Consider the following 17,884-nt stretch of genomic DNA (forward strand, 5'->3'; position numbering starts at 1 on the left):
ATCCACCGATGTCAACCCAAGTGTGGTGGTAGTTGAGCTCGGGTGGGAATGACGTGAAGTAAAGTAAAGACCAGTTGCACTTTGTATTTCAATGAAGGACGATGGGTGAACAATCCTGCTTCACTTTCACTTACACAGCCGTAGACGACACGGAAGGAACAAACACTGTGCATTTGAGAGGAGGGCTTACGTACATAGGTACGGAGTACATTCATTGGAAAGCTACATGGCAAGCAGCCTTGTGTGACTTCCCATTCAGCTGCAGGTGAAGTAAACGCCGCCGAGTCACAGTAACTTGATCAGCCACGTCCTACATAGAAGCTAGGGCACAAACAGCCGAAATAACAGCCCATGGAAGGAACAAAAGCCTTCGACACCGCCACAGCTAGCATAGGGCTGTAGATGTATTGGTAGCTTCGACTGTACAGTAGCCTCCAATCGTCAACTTTTGCTCATTCTTAGCGGACAATGCGCAAGCCCGAGGATCAGAAAGGACGTCGAGAGGCAAATATGCGGCTTGTTCTAACCCCTGGGCAGATGAGATGTGTTTGATGTGCCGTCCACAGGTGGCGAGACCAGTTCTTGCTCATGCTACTTTGATCTTTCTTCACGGTACTCGAATGGGCTCTCGAGTAACAGTGCGGGCCGAACTGTCAAATCCAATTACCGCGTGTAGCATTGTCATTGCGATGCGCTCTCGTCTCTGAAATGCCAGCACGTAGTCTGATGAGTGAAAGACCGGTCTGCGACTGGCACACAGCTGCTATGTCCGCTGTGGTGAAGTTGCGGTCGCCAATGGACAACGAGGTAGGCAGCTGATGCGCCCATTAAGCTTATTTCTTAGTCAAGCAAATGCTCAAAAAGCCTCGGTCTATGTGGAAATGCTCCGCCTCAATCACCCGTCAATCCTTCATGACTTTTGGCACCTTCTGCGTAAGCAGTGAGATCTTGCTGGAAGAAATTAACAAATAGTTGTTACAGCGCCATTTCCACAAATCATTTTTGAGGCATTGATGTTGGATAAATGATTTTTCGCCGTGGTTGAGGGGCGGGGAGCTCATTATACCAAGTTTGAACCTGTAGTTGTTCATGGGTACTCCGTATTGTCCAAGCCATGGATCGATTCCAGTACGCTGAGCCTGCCATGTTACCGGACCGTTTCCCCATTCATCGCCTAACTCCTGAATGTCAACCTATCACCAAGCATTCTCCTTCCGACACGAGGAAAGTATCCCGTACCTTGACCCCTGAAGCCCCCCGATCACGAGCTTTTGCCTTTCTTTGATTCGGCAGTTGCGCGTCCGAAAACCAATTCATCACGACCCCAGGCGGCGACAGCGGCAGTCCCGCAGGGCCCGATCAACACCGTGAGCAAGGCGATCTTGACAACGCCAATAATAGTCCAGAGATTTGTTATCTGCTCATGTTTCGCCCCGACCCGTAGTGTCAACGCCCACACAAGGGCAGCAGAGACGCCGACGACAATGTCCCATTGAAGGAACCAGAGCGCGCCGTCGGCCAAAGTCTGGACTTGAGGCTGTCCGAATGGGACGACAGTTACGAAGATCCTGTCGGGCTGTAGTTGTGGAAGGTACTTGGCGCTGAACAACACCGGGAATAGGTAGGCCAGCGATGACAGTCCTAGCACAGCCAGATGAGATCCCGCTGACGACAAGATTGCAAAAGGGTATGCCAGTCGAAGGTAGCGGACTGTTTTCAATCTCTTGTCGCTTTCAGTCAACATGGAGGCTCGTTGATCCAGGTTCAGGGCAAAAATGGTGAGGATGAGTTGGGCCAGGCCTATCCAGATTGACCAACCCTGTTGAATTCCAGTCCAAGTTTGCTTGGTGTCAAATGAAATGACATTTGGTGCCGGTAGACACATCAAGATGGATGGAAGTCCGAACCCAACCAGGATGGTGATCGGAACGAGGGCGATCTTGATTGGCACATCGACGTAGAGTTGGTAATCCTTTGGATCCCTAACTGTGGACGACGTCCAGAGATGATATGCGAACCAAAGGGGCGCAACGCAGGCATACCCTACTATCGCAACACCAATGCCAAACAAGGTTGTGCTAAGGAAAGTCAATGCAAGGAAGTTGACGTTCAAGCGAGGCCTGAACTTACGCAGTAAGAATGAACTTCCCACGGTTGCCATTTCTGAGGCCCTCTATCATGATCAGGACCCAGGATGCAAGGACCTGTCCGCCAAGGTAGAGAAATGACAACGAGACATCGGCTCGGTTTCCATCGATAGCCGTGTAGAAGAAGCTGACCAAGCTTGTCAATTGCTTGTCCAGCGCACCAATGCCCGTGTAGGTCTGTTTCATGGGCGCTGTGGTCGGCCCGGGAATGACAGCGCCCGGCTCCGCTTGATGACCCAAGATTTTGAGCAACCCATTCTGGTATGGAAAGCCCCAAAGCGTCCAGAATCCTGCCACGGACAGCAAGATGAGCACGACCTTGGGCACGGTGAGCGCCATGGTGTTTACGAGCGAGGGTGTGTTACACACGCTGTGCCTAAACAGATATCGTCAGAAAGTTGAGGTGCAAAGAGTCTGAGGTTGAATGAGGATCAGGCTGAAGAAGAGAGAGAAGTTATCTCTCCGGTCTTGCACAGGCTGTTAAATGGCGGCCTGCCTTGCGAGATGGACGTTCGTCCAGCTCTCTCAGCTGGTCGAGTCTCAGCCTCAAGTACGCCAAGAGAGGCTGGCCCTGACGGTGGTCAGATTCAGGGTAGGAGGACTCCAACTATGAGTGGTTGGGCCTGGCACTCGACTGCCTGTTCGGGGCGTGTGCATGACTTCCAAGGCCTGACCCTATGCCCTGCTAGGCGTGATGCACGAGCAATTTAGGCATACGAGGTAGGAGTTCGCACCCAGGTTCGCCTGAGGCGCCACCTACGGTAATGTGTAATCAGCCCAACCTAGCCGCTTACCTAAGCGAGGTCAAAAATTTGCCGAGGCCTTCATTCGAACTTCACTCCAACTTCACTTCCCTGTCGCGCCTTACTGTGGGTTGTCATCCCAAATCTGTTTCATCCAGAGAGCCATTATACAGGTTGGTCTCTTTAGAATTCAGGCTCATTTACAACATGCTCAAAAGGAAACGAGAGGACAGCGCCGGATCGCTCGACAGCGAGGACGAAAATTTGAAATTAAAAGTCTCCAGACTGAAGGCCAAGACAGGCCAGGGTGTGAAGGCTCTGCACGACGCGCTCAAGCTTGCTAGAGGCTTCGAAAGACAGAAACTCGGCCGCCGGCAAAAGTCTGCCAGCGATGCCCCTCAGACGCTGCTGCGCCTACGGGAGGAAGTCATTGTCCTTAAGCAACTGCAACTCGACAAAACAGCCAAGAGCCGACTATTCAAGAACCTCTTCAAAACGAAGCGCATCAGAGAGCACCCGGTCTTCATCAAAGCCTATGGAGTGGAACCTGTGCTGGATAATGTCAAGGCCGGCGCCGAAGCCAATGTAGTAGGCAGGTTGTTCAACTCTAATCCCGTTAAACAGGCACTGCCGGTGATCATGAAGTCGATATATGCTGTTCTTGGTATCCCGCAGGTCACGCCACCCAAGCCTGTAGGAACAGGAAATCCTGCCAGCAAAGCGGCCAAGGAGAAAGCAGAACCCAAGTTGGATAGTGATTTCGATGGCTTCTCCGGCAGTGACATGGAAGACCATGCCGTTCTTGGGGAGGAACAGGGTCTAGGCTCGGATGAAACGGATGAAGAGATGCTTGGATATGCAGGTCGGTTGGCTTCTTCAAGCGAGGACTCGGAGGAAGACAGCATTGGCATCCCATCACTGTCACCACAGAGAACAGGGGTTCAGAGCCACGACGTCGGAGGGTTGGCCGGAAGAGAAAGTCTTTCATTATCGCCGACTCCAAGTGAGGTTTCTGAGCCTGATGATGCAAGGCGGCCTCCTGCGTCGCACCTGCGTCACAAGACTAGCACGACCGCATTTCTCCCGTCTCTCAGCATGGGAGGCTATTATTCTGGATCAGACTCTGAAGACGACGGAGATCAGCACCATGGGCCCGCATTGCCGAAACCACGGAAGAATCGACGTGGCCAACGTGCACGCCAGCAAATCGCCGAGCTCAAGTACGGAGAAAACGCAAAACATCTCGGGAAACAGAAGCCTCAGGACGCGAGAAGTGCGGGCTGGGATGCAAGAAGGGGCGCAGTAGGTCAACACGATTCCCCAAAAGACCGGCTTTGGAAGAGGATGGCCCCTCAAAAACGAACGGAGGGTCGCTCGACCACTCGAATAGGACGGACATTGAATTCCGACAAGCAAAAATCACGAGATGACCAAGGGCCCATTCACCCTTCTTGGGAAGCCGCGAGGAGAAGAAAGATGCAGGATCAGGCACAAGCCTCCTTTCAGGGCAAGAAAATCACATTTGACTGATTTCGGCCTGCAATCCAAGCGCTCCGAAAGAACCTTAGTGTTGTCAATCCGTCAAGGTCGGTTCTGTCGAACAAAGTAGATTGGGGAAAACGCATTACGTTTCGGTATCTGAGCCCAACCTCCTCCGATGCACCACCACCCGCCTCCCAGGCCTTGGATAGCCGAACATAGCAAAGACAGGCTGATTTTCAGTCACGATCGTCTGGCCACGGGGTATGGGCAGTCACCCGATAGACCTTTAATCAGCCTTCTTCGGCGACCCCTCAATCCTTTCCGCTTTCTGAGAGGCTGTCTCGTCCGACAACTCACTAGCTCCTCTCATGGTGTCCATCTCAACAGGCCTTGTCAGGCCCGACACCTCGGTGGGATATCCGTGAGAATCTGTAGGCGTTGACATCGGAAGGGCTGCGGAAGGCTGATAATAAGCTGCAGGATATTGTTGTGCTTGCGTATACGTGGGGGCTTGAGCCATGTGATACTGTTGATATGCCTGTCTCTGTTGCTCGAGTTCTTGTTGAAGGGCAGCCTTTTCGTTGAACCCCTGTTGCAGCAATGTATCCCGGTCTTGCTGGAGGCTGCTGTAGTCGTTTCGCAAGGACTTCCGGCTTCGTAACACCATGAACAGGGCAATGAGGGAAGCGATGAGAGCGGCGCCGAGAATACCACCGACGACACCCCCGACGACGCCGCTGTGGTCCTTTGCTGAGTCTGGCAAAACTACAGTGTGTCAAACAGTCAGATGACCTTGCATCGGTTCTTCTTTGCAACTTACCGGTACTATACGTCGTGTTCACCACCTGATCAGTTCCTGGCAAGAGTATTTGCCCAATGGTTGAGGCGGCCTGGAAAACCTGCGATTCGGTGGTGCAGCAATTGTCCTGGTCAGACTTTAGCATCAGGAGACGTCAAGAGGTCCTGGCCTCGTACCTCATCGCTGCCTGACCGACAGCAGAAAGAGCCATTGTTGGCATCGCACTGAAGAATGTTGAATGAGTATCCAGCTGGCACTGTTTGGCGTTGTTAACGCGATCCCCGACCACCATACGGAAGATGCATACTGAAATTGCATTGCTGCGGACATGCTTTGGCTTTGCCAGTTGGGTCTACGATGGGTCATAAGCCAACGTCCAACAAGTGGGTTGTATAAGCGCACCGGTGCATCCATTTGCCCAAAGATACGTCGAGAACCAGCCCGACGTCGACATACAAAGACCCGAGTCCATGCAGATGTCATTTTGTCCGTCGGTACCATTTAACGCACAGCAAGAGCTGAACTCAGCATCTGGATTACAAGGTTGGAACCGGCCTGGGCACGTTAGCAGTCGCCAGCGGGAAGAATGGTCTTCACCTACTGTCGAGTTCCTGCCCGTCTAGGCTGTAACATGTCTTCTTTGTCTGAGCGGCCAGAGAAGAGGCCGTGAGGAAATACAAGGCTAAGAGGGAGCGGTACAGCATCTTTTGAACGAGGTGTGTGGATAATAGAACGACTGTCGCTGAGGAGGTTTGTCGCTGCGCAGGAACGAATGTATGAATTGGGTGATGAGAGGCTGCTGTCAAACGGGGTTGAGAGGCTTGAATATCAAGGACTTCTAGCCCAGAGCAGCCATTGAATAGACCAGACGGACGCTGTGGGCGCAGATCGGTAGAGAGGAGGATCTAGTTCAGCTACGGAGACCTGGGCCTTTTGGCTAAGCACTGGTACCGTATTTAGGCGCTGTCGACTGTGTCAGGTACTCAATGACCCCGGCAGCGGTTCAGCTCCTGAAGGTCTCCGGCTCTCTGAAGGTCTCCGGCTCTCTGAAGGTCTCCGGCTCTCTGAAGGTCTCCGGCTCTCTGAAGGTGATGGACTAACTATGACCAGGGTCTGCGCAGCCACTGAGTAGCATAGCAAGTCAGCAGCCAACGGTCTCGACAACAACCAGACGATCGGACCGCGAAGGCAGACGCCGTGGTTGGAGTTTAGTCACCATGTTCTATTTCCACCGGATGCTCGTCAGCCCTTTTCTGACAGTCCTCGCATACTGGTGCCAGGACCCGGGAGAATCCTTGAAGGATTGCATGGACGGATTCCGATTCCACCATTCCAGGTTGATGCTCTGTGGCTGTCTGTATCAATGGAGTATTGGACACATGCCGATAGTGGAGTCCCGGGCAATGGTGGCGAGGCTGAATGCTGAATCATACTCCGGATGGACGCCTGAAACGCTGCGAGCCGTGCGAGCCCTACGCCGGCCTTCGTATCTACCAATCATCGTGGCCGCTGTCTATGCTGTGCCGCGTCGGGCGGAATTTCGGCCCCTGCCTGAGATTGTTGCCAGCAAATCGAGCCTTGCACGCTGTGTACCTGCATGCAGCCTCAAACAAAATGGCAAATTTACGCTGCAGGTCCAGGCCGATTTCATCCCGTTTGTATTCCAAATGGTGTCCACAGACGGCTCCCAGATCCATCAACCACCAGCATTGTTCATCCTGCGAATGGGTCAACCGCAGTCCTGCACAGCGGGTCAGTCAGCAAAGCGCTCAGCCCTGGCGTATCTGGGACGCATTAGTCTGTACAGAGTACGGTATTGGTCAAGGCGACTGAATGGCCTCGTCTGTGCCGAGTAGACAGGATGGACCTCCATGATGCGCTTGCAACCGGACAGGCTTGGTATGAGGATCTTCAACAACTCGTCCGTTCCAGGTACAGTAAGTACTCGATTATCCCCTTCCTTAGAACTCCACATCCATGCCATACCGCATTACTGATCCGTCAACGCCGCTCGCACAGGTTGACATCCTTTGCCAAGTTGCATCTGCGAACCTTGGACTTGAAAGTGGTGCCCCATCGGAGTACCGAGTAATCGTTGCCCTGCAATCGAAGACACCGAACCAGAATAGCAACGTTGCTAAGTCATCCTTGACTTGCCACTTGGTTCTCCCCCTTGATATCTTATATACCAGAGATTGACATCCACCATGGGTTGATTGATGCACCAGCCTGCAGTCTCTCGCTAGTCGACCTTCAACGACCCAGTCTTTCCTTTCTGTCCAGTCACTCCTTAACGTCATGCTTTTAACTCAGTACGCTCTTTTCACTTCGCTTCTTGCCGCCACCTCCCAGGCCTGGCTGCCCGGTGAGCACCGACAAATCATCTCCCGCGACGGAGTTGATCTCTTCAACCGAAGCAGCCTGCACGAAGCAGGACTGCTGAGGAAACGATACCTCCCGGACAACTACGGAAACGACAAGAACGCCATCCGAGGCGTCAACTTGGGGTCGCTCTTCATTGTGGAGGACTGGCTGTCGGACGATGTCTTCAAAGGGTTCGGTTGTTCCAACAAGTCGGAGTTTGATTGCGTCTTGTCGATCAACGATCAAGACAAAGCCAACCGTGACTTCCGGGGTCACTGGGGGTCTTGGATCACGAAGGATGACTTCACGGTAGGTCGCGAGCCTCGCACAACGCCAGTTGTCCTTCTGCTAACTCTACCTTCCAGCAAATGGTCTCCTACGGCCTGAACACCGTCCGTATCCCTGTGGGGTACTGGTTCCTCGAAAGCATCGTCGACAAGAGCGAACACTTCCCCAAAGGCGGTGAACATTATCTGGACCAGGTCGTCGGGTGGGCCAAGGACGCTGGCCTGTACGTGATCATCGTCCTCCACGGCGCACCCGGCGCTCAGGCCACAGACGCCTTCACTGGCCAACTCAACCCGACTCCAGGCTTCTACAGCACCTACAACTACGACCGAGCCTACCAGTGGCTCGAGTGGATCACGAACAAAGTCCACACGAACCCAGTATACTCGACCGTCGGCACGCTGGAACTGGTCAACGAGCCGGAACGCAATTCCGACACGGCGAAATATCCCGACGCCAAAGCGAACACGGACAGCATGCGCCAGGTAAGTGAATAATATAAAGTGAAATGGGCGCCGCCTGGCTATGGGGCTGCTGTGCAGTGACCGGTGATCACTAACGTTCAATATCCACTATAATAGACATACTATCCGACTGCGTGGTCGAAGATCCGCGCCAAGGAGTCCTCCCTGAATGTACCATCGGACTCACAGCTTTCGATCATGATGATGGACCAGAAATGGGGCTCCGGCGACCCCAAAGAGTACCTCCCAGACCTGAACCTCGCGGCCTACGACGACCACCAGTACGTCAAGTACGCGGGCGTCGCCGAGGACAAGGACGCGTATCTCCGGTTCTCATGCAACGACGATCGGTCCGGCAACTGGCCTGTCTTCGTGGGCGAGTGGTCCCTCTCTGTCGCGACGGACGTGGAGTGGACGGACGAGTGGAATCCCAACAGGGATGAGAACAAGGACTTTTACCGCAAGTGGTGGGCCGCGCAGGTCATCTCGTACGAGAAGACGGCACAGGGTTGGGTATGTGTATAAGCATAAACTATCCTTACCGGCCACCCACTAAGGTGTCTGAAATTGAGGATCAACAACTAACCAGCCGCACAGGTCTTCTGGACATGGAAAACATCAGGCAGTCTCAACGATCCGCGCTGGGACTACAAGATGGGTGTTGCCGCGGGGTTGATCGGGACGAATATAGACAGTGCTTACAGCATGGGTGCGTGCAGCTAGGAAGTTGTGGGCGGCGGCTCGAGGACAGTTCCAGTTCCCGGCTACTGGATCGGCAATGGCAAAGGCGAAGGCAGTGCAGACGAAACATGGTTTTGTGCCGTTCAGTGCGTCGTGCGAGATAGGTGGCCAGCACTTCTGACGGTGCTGCTCCTCCTTGCCAGTTGATTCGAGGTGGACCAAGGGCGCATGGATGGGTTGTTCGTCTTCCTCTGGTGGTGGACGCCTTCCCTCAGGAGGCGGGAGGCGGGAGGCTTGCGGACGGGGATCGCAGCGCTTCTTGCCAATGTGGAACAATGCATGCATGCATGCTTGCACGCACGTACACATGCCAGCTACAACCCCCGCTATACTATGAAGCAGCCTCGGGCAGTCTTGTCTGATGATCCAGCGCTAAAGAAGGACCAAGGAGGACACCCTCCCTCGACGAGGCTGTTTGATCGGAGCTATGGGCCAAGGAAGCTGGGCGATCCGGATGGGGGAATGAGAGCTGAAGTCGCCGCCCAACCCTGGGTATGGGTTTTGGCTGCATTTGCTGCACGCACCGATGATTGTGAACGAAACGAATGGGAGATGGGCACCAGATGGAGGTGGATACAGAACGAAGCGCTCGAGCACCCGGGCTGAGGGGAAGTGAGTGTAGGGTGGAAGAAAGTCAGGCATCTGGTCGGAGCAGATACTCCAGGTATTGAACGACCGAGCAGGGCCAGTATGTACTCTTTAGATTGAGAGAAGATGAATCCGGCGACTGGGACGATTGAATGATCGAATGGAAGCCACGGATGGTTACCCAAAACAGAGAACCGACTCTCCACCGTTTGTTCCTAGGCAGCCCGGCCCTCATTCTCACCCTCATCCCAAGTCCAAGTCTACCTCTGAAGCGCCCATTCCGCAACCCCCTTCGCGTGCAAAGTCGTCGTCTCGGAACGTCGACACAGTAAAGTCCTCCGCCCTAAAGACGAGTCTGAACTCCGTACACGCCAATACGACACACTCGACGCCCTGCTCGCGGACCAAGCTCGCATACGCGTCATGGAAAGACTGCCTCACATCCCGATCAATCGTCGCCTTACTCAACTCGTTGAAGATCAAGCCGTCGACCCGTTCTCGGGACTCCGCCCCTGGCACAGCAACCTCCAGCCCATACTTCTCGCGCAGTCTCGCGACGTAGAAGTCCTCCTCCATCGCGGCGCGCGTGCCGAGCAGTCCGACCCGTCGGTGTCCGCCCTTGACGACCTCCTCCGCCGTAAAGTCGACGATATGCAGCACCGGCAAGTCTAACTGTGTGACCAGCGCGTCGGCGGCCTTGTGCGCCACGTTGGCGCACAGGGTGATCGCTGGGGCGCCGGCCCGTTTTAGTTCAACGCCGTGGCTCACTAGCATGGCGGTCATGCCCTCGAAGTCTCGCGTGGTGATGAGGCGAGCGATGTCGCTGTAGTCCAGGGAGCGGAGGAGGAGGTTGGCACTGTGAATGCCGCCTAGGCGGGTGGCGACGTGTGTGTTGATGGTTTGGTAGTAAAGGGCCGTGGTCTGCCAGGACATGCCGCCTACGTATTAGGCCGACTAGCCTGGTCGTCATTGTGGGGACAAGGATGGGCATTCCTAGGGGGATCGACATGTAATCTGGTTCCACGGTTCTGGTCTCTCAGAGGGGCTAGCAGTCAGGAACCTGCCACTATGCTTCGAGGGCGTAGGTCTAGGCGATAGAGGCCTGAGTGGCTGCTTTTGAGATTACCCTCACCAACGCTTAAGATATGAGATACATCCGTGGCCCGGAGGGTCCAGGTGTAGAGTACTTGTTCCCGTGTCGTAGAGTGTGCGTGGTTTAGGACAGCTTGGGGGAGTATCTATCTATTTCCTGGCTCCACCCGCCCAGTGTGCTCGATATCGCGGATCTACCTTTGGATGCTCAGCTCCCACAGCCCGGAGTACACGGCGGCTTCATCATGCCAACAGATGTACTCCGTACGAGGAAATAAGAAGAAGAGGAGAGCAAGAAGGCGGTACGGAGTACGGAGTACGGAGTATTCCGTATGAGACCGGTCCTCCACGTCTCAGTGACGGGCCCGGCTTCGGAACAATGACGAGCCGAAGTGCGCATTGACGTCGTCCGGCTTCACGCCCGTCGTTCTCGTCCCGCAAGCACACTGAAACATTGACAGTCTACGAGGACTCTCAGCTTCCGGCTGTCATTTACACTCAAGATTATGCGCAAGTGCTTCAGCACCTGCGCGCGATCTCTGAGCCATGAAAACCCCCTAGTACGTCCTCTCCTGCGCTCCCTCGTCCATGGGCTCAAAGTGTTATTATGTCGATGCTAATCCCGCTCCCGCCAGGGTCTCCCTCGCAAGCCTGCGCCAGGAAGCAAAGGCCCTGCACCGACCATTCCACGGGCCCAACATGGGCTCCCGCAGAAGCGACCTCTTCGCAATGTCGCCCACACCATCGCCGTCTCATCCGCGAAAGGCGGCGTGGGCAAGTCGACGCTGGCCGTGAACCTCGCGCTCTCGCTTTCACGCCACGGCTTGCGGACCGGCATTTTGGACACGGACATCTTCGGCCCTTCGATCCCTACGCTCCTCGGACTCTCGGACGCGGGCGAACCGAAGCTCACGGAGAAGAACATGCTCGTGCCGTTGACGAGCTACGGCCTGAAGAGTATGTCTATGGGGTATCTCTTGCCGAGCGAGTCCGCGCCGGTAGCATGGCGCGGGTTGATGGTGATGAAAGCTCTACAGCAGCTACTTCACGAAGTGGAATGGTCGCCCGGGCTGGACGTGCTGGTTCTGGATTTGCCGCCCGGCACTGGGGATGTGCAGTTGACGATAGGCCAACAGGTGGAATTGGCGGGCGCGGTGGTCGTTTCCACGCCCCAAGATATTGCTCTCAAGGATGCTGTCAAGGGCGTGGAAATGTTTCGCAAGATGAACATTGAGGTCCTGGGCATGGTGCAGAACATGAGTGTCTTTGTCTGTCCCCACTGTCATAAGGAGACTAAGATCTTTGCGCACGATAACAGTCCTAACGGCCTGGGCGGTGCGGAGGCGAAAGCAAAAGAACTGGGTGTCGATTTTCTAGGTGATGTGCCGCTTGATGCGAAGATTTGCGCCGACGCGGACAGGGGCATGCCCACTGTTGTGGCTGAAGAGGCGAGCGGAGTCAGAACCAATACAGGCTACTACGAACGGATCGCGGAGAAGGTGGCAAAGAAAGTCGGCTTGAATTGGATGTGAGAAGTCCTGGAGGGTTTAGTATCCGAGGTCAAGCAAGGCAATGTTCGCTAGAAGGTCCAAGCTGGCAGAGGATACCCATCTACTGGCAGCGACAACAGACCGCTTGTGCTTTGTTTCTGAGCCTCAAGTCACTCGCATGTGTCCGGAGTTGCTGGAATAAAGCAACGAGACAATTGGATTACTAAAGCAACGAGACAATTGGATTAGATCAGCACCAGGTATCACTCGTGCGCCGCATCGGATATCGCTGTAACTTTGTGTCTGAGAACTTATCAAGGTCGTCATGAGCTAGAGTCGATATCTGGGTTCTCATTGTCCAAGTACATCTCAGCAGTGTCGTCGTGTACCTGGAAGCCACCGAGCTCGGATCTATGTCCAAAAGCGCTTGAGCGCGGCTGCAGATGGCCGTCCTGCTCATCGTCGTTCGCACTGCTGGGCGTTTTCACAACCTTCCCAGGCATGACCTCAACGTCGTGGTCGAGTCACTCTTGCCATATCCCATCTTAAACTGCCGACGGGACGAATATCCCCGCCTTATAAAATTGCGAGTCGCAAACTATACCGGTTTGATACCTACGGTGCACGCTTATGTTGTGAGTGATGGTCGCTGCAGGAGCTTGTACTTGGCTTGCGTCTGAATCTGCGCTCTAGATTGGTGGTTGTCGTCTGAATGATATGGTCAGCAATGACGCCCAACTGCCTCGACTCGGTCGGCGTTTGGAAAGTGTCACAGTCCTCATATCCGCGGGCGTGTCGGGTGTCGTGACATCGATACTCCTTTCGCTGTCTTGGTGGCGGTGGATGCTGTTGCTGCGGTTGGCGCTCGAGATGTTGGTGCTCGTCGTGTTGGCGGCAACGGCGGAGTCTTCGTCGCTGCCGCTGACAGTTGGGTAGGAGTACTACGAGCATCTGTTGCTGCGCTTGAAGCACCGCTGCTTGCTGGCTCCCCAAGTTTTCGAAGCTGGCTCTCCGTTGGGTTTGTGCTGACCTTTACTGGGTCAATACTGGGTAGCGTCCCAGTGACGGCTGGCTCTGCAGCCACCTCGCTGGATTGCTCTCGACCTTCTCCCCGTTCTATGCTGTGACCACGGCCATCGGCTTCGTTTTTCTTCCTCCTCTCCCTCTCCTTTTTCTGGACCTTCTTCTCACGGTTTCGCCGCGTGCGTTTCTCTCGCTCCATTTCATCCGTCGCTTTCGCTTGATTGCCGAGTTCTTTCCGCAAAGCGAGTCGCCGACGGACGAGAATCCGTCGTTTCTTAGATGGTCTTGTCCTCACCCGGGCTCTCTGTTGCGCAGAACTTTTGCGCTGGCTAGTCGTCGAGTCCACCTGCTCTAACGGACGTTGTACTCCGGAACCAGACTGCTTATTGAGCAATTCGACTTGAATTACTCGCCATGGAAGTGCCGTCCCGGGCCAACAGGTTGACTCCGCCCGCGAAATGACGTCTGTGGTAGACATTGCAACAGCCGCAAATTCGCCCTTTAGCTGCTGAATGGTAGCTTCGGGGAGTGCTGCGGTGAAATAATGACTCTCTGGGCGGTTGGGGCGGATAAAATGCGCTTTGTCCAGCGATAGGGCGTCCGCGAGAGCAACAGGCTCTGGCGTCGCCGACAGTCTGACCGTTGCATCGGCTGTAGCTGGCTTGGGCTGTTGGTGCTGCGCCCTAGAGCTCGTTCCTGGCGCGAAAAGACGGAATTGATACTCTGGCTCCTCGGCATCGGTAACTGGAAGCGGCTCGTCTGGAAATCGAGGAGCCTCCACGTCCGCCAAGGTGGGCGTCACGAAGTCATATTCGAAGCCATACGATACCTCTATGTTATCACTTGGTGGTTCGCCTGGTGAAGCGGATCTTGACGAAGCGCGCGACCCGTGCGAGTCGTCATCTTCGTGGAAGAGACGGGATCGTTTGACCCTTGGCGAGGTCAGTTATTCGTTTCGCCGTCAACCTGCATAGCTTACCTCTTCGCGTCGGGCACGGCAAACATCTTGCATATGGGAAGCCTCCTGCCCTCCGAGTTCTAGATTTTCGAGGCGGAAGGACTTACATCGGCCTTAAAGCCAGGTGAAGGACTTTCAGACACGAACCATTTCTAGAGACGAGTTTCGGGGGATGGCGCAATTCGCTCCTCGACTTCGGTCAAATTTTGTTCCGGGATGGAGACATTGGAAGTGATATCAAGGTCGACGCCCTAGCCGGAAAATAAAATAAAATTTTGCAAGTATAGCAGAAGGTGAATGAGAATGACGGACACTGAGGCTAGAGAATACTAGAGTCTCCAGCACCTGTGAAGCACGCATCACTAGTTGACCGGCGCAATCAAAAGAGTAAAGTATCAAGTTATCCGGTTCGTCGTGCGTCTCTGATCCCATCTCACGCTTATCGCTCGTAGCCATGAATATTTCCTCAAGGTGAACACATTTCTAACATATCCTGCCCTTTCAGAGCCGCTGTCGCAGACATGGCGGAGGTCAAGATCCAAGAGGAAAACATCCCCGACACATATCCAGGTCTGGCTTCTCCTTCATTTCTTCGTATTGCTCACCACGTTGATGGTACACACCATCACCCCTCAAGAACCCCCATCTCTTCCTTCTACCACTCAGCCTTCCTTGCACCCTCTTACTCGTTCGAAACCAGCCCACCTCGCACACCCACCACCGCTAACATCCTCACCCTAGCTCCCGTCCACATCGGCGTCATAGGCGGCACGGGCCTCGAACACCTCCCGGACTTCCACAAAGCCGCCGTCCTCGACGTGACAACACCCTACGGCACGCCCTCCTCCCCGATCACCATCCTCGAACACCCGTCCCCCTCGACGGGACGACCCATCCCAATCGCCTTCCTGGCGCGGCACGGTCCCCACCATGCCCTCGCGCCGCACGAGGTCCCTTCGCGCGCCAACATCGCGGCCCTCCGCCACATTGGCGTGCGGTGCATCATTGCCTTCAGCGCCGCCGGGTCGCTGGCCGAGGAGGTGAAACCGCGCGATTTCGTTGTGCCGGACCAGGTCATCGATCGGACGAAGGGCGTGCGGCCGTGGACGTTCTTCGAGGGCGGCGTCGTGTGTCATGTCCCGTTTGCGGATCCGTTTGATCGGCAAGTTGGCGATGTCGTCAGGCGGTGTGGACATAGTCTCGAGGGCGAGGGCGTCGTGTTGCATGATAAGGGGACTGTGATTGTCATGGGTGAGTGAACCAACCAGTGAGTCAGTGAGTTAGTGGCGAGTCGGTCTCTGTTGTTTTTTGTTTTTGCGTTGTGCGTGGCCGTGTGGCTGGCTTCAGCCGTGTCTTTTCAAGGCGCTGAAGCGGAGTGGAGCGGAGTGGCAATGTGGTCGAGGTACCTACGAGTTCAAGATCCAGTCCCACAACATTGGGATAGCTGGATGATCGGAGGTGGAGTCGTCTTGCTGGAGAGCTCTGCGACAGATTCGTGTCGAGTGTCGACTCGGCGCCGCAGTCCATGCTTGCGAGAATGAGTGGCGTGCCCAAAACGCGAAGATGCGTTGATTGCACAATCTGCATTGCGTTGCGTTGCTCCGCTTCTCTATATGCTATACTATGCTATGCTTGCTGCTCTACGCTGAATTGGACTAACTCGATCACGAACAGAGGGACCACAGTTCAGCACGCGGGCCGAGTCGAATCTATACCGCAGCTGGGGCGGCACCGTCATCAATATGTCGACATTGCCAGAGGCCAAGCTTGCTGCCGAGGCCGAGATCGCGTACCAGGTTATCCTGATGAGTACAGATTACGATGTACGTATGCCTTTCCCTGCTTCTGAGTCTGCCTTTCTGCCTACCCAGCATGTCTCCAACACACGTGCCCTGCTCTTTGACACGCACACCCACCTACCTACCTGCTTCCTGACCCGGTGATTACAGTGCTGGCATGACGCAAACGAGGACGTGTCGGTGGAGATGGTCATGGGCCACATGCGCGCCAACGCCGTCAACGCCCGGCGCTTCATCGCCGCCGTGCTCGACGAGCTCTCCAAGGAGGAACATCTCGACCTGGTGGAAGCGAAGCATCTTGCCGGTGGCAGGAAGTTTGGCGTGAGTACGTATCCTGCGGGACGGGACGAGAAGGCGCTCGAGAAGTTGAGGTGGCTGTTTGAAGGGTATTTCTGAGGATTGTGAAGGGTTCGAACTCGGGCAGCCGTGTCGTTTTGCGTGACCATTTAACCATCACGCTACACGGCGAGTAACGTGAAATATGCGAATGGGACATACGACATGCGAAACGAGAGAATAACGGACAGGGCCCGACATAGAAAGAAGGGGAAGGCGTGGTGGCCTTACACCGGCTTGACTTCAACGTCAAACTGCGGTAGAGGAGACCAGGCAAGACATACCGTGGCTGTAGACATATATCCTATGAGTGCAGGAGAAGGGTCCTCTCAGTACTCCTAATCATAGTCACGAGCAAAACTCTCCAACAAATGCCACCTGGAGCGAAATGCTGGCGTTTTGTAACTTTCTCGAAGATCAGCATCCGAGCACACGTTCCTCGTGCACGGGCAGGCAGTATCCGTACCTACTTTATTGCAGACATGCGATGACGAACACCAATGTCGATCGGCGGCGATGAGCTTTGAATAAGGTTCGCTGGGAAATTAAAATACGTGCTCGCCGAAGGAACATCCCATACTGTCTTGCTGATCGCTACTTTGCGAGAAGATCCTGCAAACCTTGTCTTGACGTCGATAGCACGTTCCAGATGCCAAGCAGGTCAAGCACGTCCCATTGTATCCATCGCACAATGCCGGTGGAAATTCCAACCATTTTAACTTGAGATTCACAATGTCAGCGGTGGAATGTCTCATCTCGTCCGGAGTACTCCGCACGGATGCCATGAAGCCAGAGGAATCACGGAACGGAAGATCCATCTTCCGTAAGCCAGGAGTATACACTCATCGTCATTGGTCCTAGGAGGAACAGGGACCCGTCACGTGAGCTGGCGCTTTCCGCGCGTCTTTTGTTGACATTCCATCTTGGCAGACACGTCTCCCCCACTAAGGTTCAACACCATTGACAAAGATCTGAACCGAGTCAGAACCTTGAGGCATGACTTGGATGTTGAAATCTGCTCATCCGAGAATGACGCTGCTGTGACACTCGACAGTCACTTGAGCACTGACGTACAGAGGAGAGTTTGCTTCTGGTTTTGCAATAACGCCGGTGTTGAACAGCCAAGTTGACTTCGCTATGGAGCTTGCCCATGAAGTCTCACCAGGAGATCCCCCGGATTCAGCTGTGTCGCACTGAGCGGGGAAAGGCCTGTCATCTCGGCATTCAAGCAAGGCTGTTCATTCTGCCCCGCTGTCAGCATATAGGAACAGATGGCTGCGTCACCATAGCACGAAAGTGGCGGCTATCTCTCTGTTTTGGTTTACTGCGCCTCGATCGCGATTGAAAGTGAGAGAGAAGCCTCAATAGCCGAATGTAGATATAGAAATCAAGGAAACGCGGGACTCAAAATGATTAAGTGACGTAGGGGTGACCATAGTTTAGTAGGTTGGTCGATGTCGGCGTCGCCCAGATGGTCACGATGGTTCGCATTCCTGCTTGAACTGTTCAATATCGGCTGGCGGCGATTACAGTATGTGGGGGATCGGTAGTTGAGCGCCGCAACCGAGAG

The 17,884-nt window shown here is 54.6% G+C and overlaps 8 protein-coding genes across 8 annotated transcripts; 4 read left to right on the forward strand and 4 right to left on the reverse strand.

The window, feature by feature from the left end:
- Positions 1-1,261: 1,261 nt before the first annotated feature.
- On the reverse strand, positions 1,262-2,486 carry A1O7_09234 (uncharacterized protein; the record flags this gene model as incomplete). The annotated part of the gene is made up of 2 exons (XM_007763223.1): positions 1,262-2,078; positions 2,131-2,486. The coding sequence occupies 2 exons, from the start codon at positions 2,484-2,486 to the stop codon at positions 1,262-1,264; spliced, it is 1,173 nt and encodes a 390-aa protein (XP_007761413.1).
- A 611-nt stretch (positions 2,487-3,097) lies between these two features.
- A1O7_09235 (uncharacterized protein) lies at positions 3,098-4,420 on the forward strand (the record flags this gene model as incomplete). Its single annotated transcript, XM_007763224.1, has 1 exon — positions 3,098-4,420. The coding sequence occupies one exon, from the start codon at positions 3,098-3,100 to the stop codon at positions 4,418-4,420; it is 1,323 nt and encodes a 440-aa protein (XP_007761414.1).
- Positions 4,421-4,658: 238 nt separating this feature from the next.
- Positions 4,659-5,316, reverse strand: A1O7_09236 (uncharacterized protein; the record flags this gene model as incomplete). Its single annotated transcript, XM_007763225.1, has 2 exons — positions 4,659-5,137; positions 5,193-5,316. 2 exons carry the CDS (start codon positions 5,314-5,316, stop codon positions 4,659-4,661), a joined length of 603 nt encoding a protein of 200 aa, XP_007761415.1.
- A 2,153-nt stretch (positions 5,317-7,469) lies between these two features.
- On the forward strand, positions 7,470-9,010 carry A1O7_09237 (uncharacterized protein; the record flags this gene model as incomplete). Its single annotated transcript, XM_007763226.1, has 4 exons — positions 7,470-7,844; positions 7,901-8,308; positions 8,405-8,800; positions 8,885-9,010. 4 exons carry the CDS (start codon positions 7,470-7,472, stop codon positions 9,008-9,010), a joined length of 1,305 nt encoding a protein of 434 aa, XP_007761416.1.
- An 849-nt stretch (positions 9,011-9,859) lies between these two features.
- On the reverse strand, positions 9,860-10,549 carry A1O7_09238 (uncharacterized protein; the record flags this gene model as incomplete). Its single annotated transcript, XM_007763227.1, has 1 exon — positions 9,860-10,549. The coding sequence occupies one exon, from the start codon at positions 10,547-10,549 to the stop codon at positions 9,860-9,862; it is 690 nt and encodes a 229-aa protein (XP_007761417.1).
- Positions 10,550-11,214: 665 nt separating this feature from the next.
- On the forward strand, positions 11,215-12,240 carry A1O7_09239 (ATP-binding protein; the record flags this gene model as incomplete). Its single annotated transcript, XM_007763228.1, has 2 exons — positions 11,215-11,268; positions 11,344-12,240. 2 exons carry the CDS (start codon positions 11,215-11,217, stop codon positions 12,238-12,240), a joined length of 951 nt encoding a protein of 316 aa, XP_007761418.1.
- Positions 12,241-12,976: 736 nt separating this feature from the next.
- On the reverse strand, positions 12,977-14,226 carry A1O7_09240 (uncharacterized protein; the record flags this gene model as incomplete). The annotated part of the gene is made up of 2 exons (XM_007763229.1): positions 12,977-14,153; positions 14,201-14,226. 2 exons carry the CDS (start codon positions 14,224-14,226, stop codon positions 12,977-12,979), a joined length of 1,203 nt encoding a protein of 400 aa, XP_007761419.1.
- A 474-nt stretch (positions 14,227-14,700) lies between these two features.
- On the forward strand, positions 14,701-16,374 carry A1O7_09241 (5'-methylthioadenosine phosphorylase; the record flags this gene model as incomplete). The annotated part of the gene is made up of 3 exons (XM_007763230.1): positions 14,701-15,430; positions 15,854-16,002; positions 16,129-16,374. 3 exons carry the CDS (start codon positions 14,701-14,703, stop codon positions 16,372-16,374), a joined length of 1,125 nt encoding a protein of 374 aa, XP_007761420.1.
- Between the last annotated feature and the right edge of the window lie 1,510 nt (positions 16,375-17,884).

This window comes from Cladophialophora yegresii (assembly GCF_000585515.1).
Source record: "Cladophialophora yegresii CBS 114405 chromosome Unknown aczIN-supercont1.7, whole genome shotgun sequence".
NCBI lineage: Eukaryota > Fungi > Ascomycota > Eurotiomycetes > Chaetothyriales > Herpotrichiellaceae > Cladophialophora > Cladophialophora yegresii.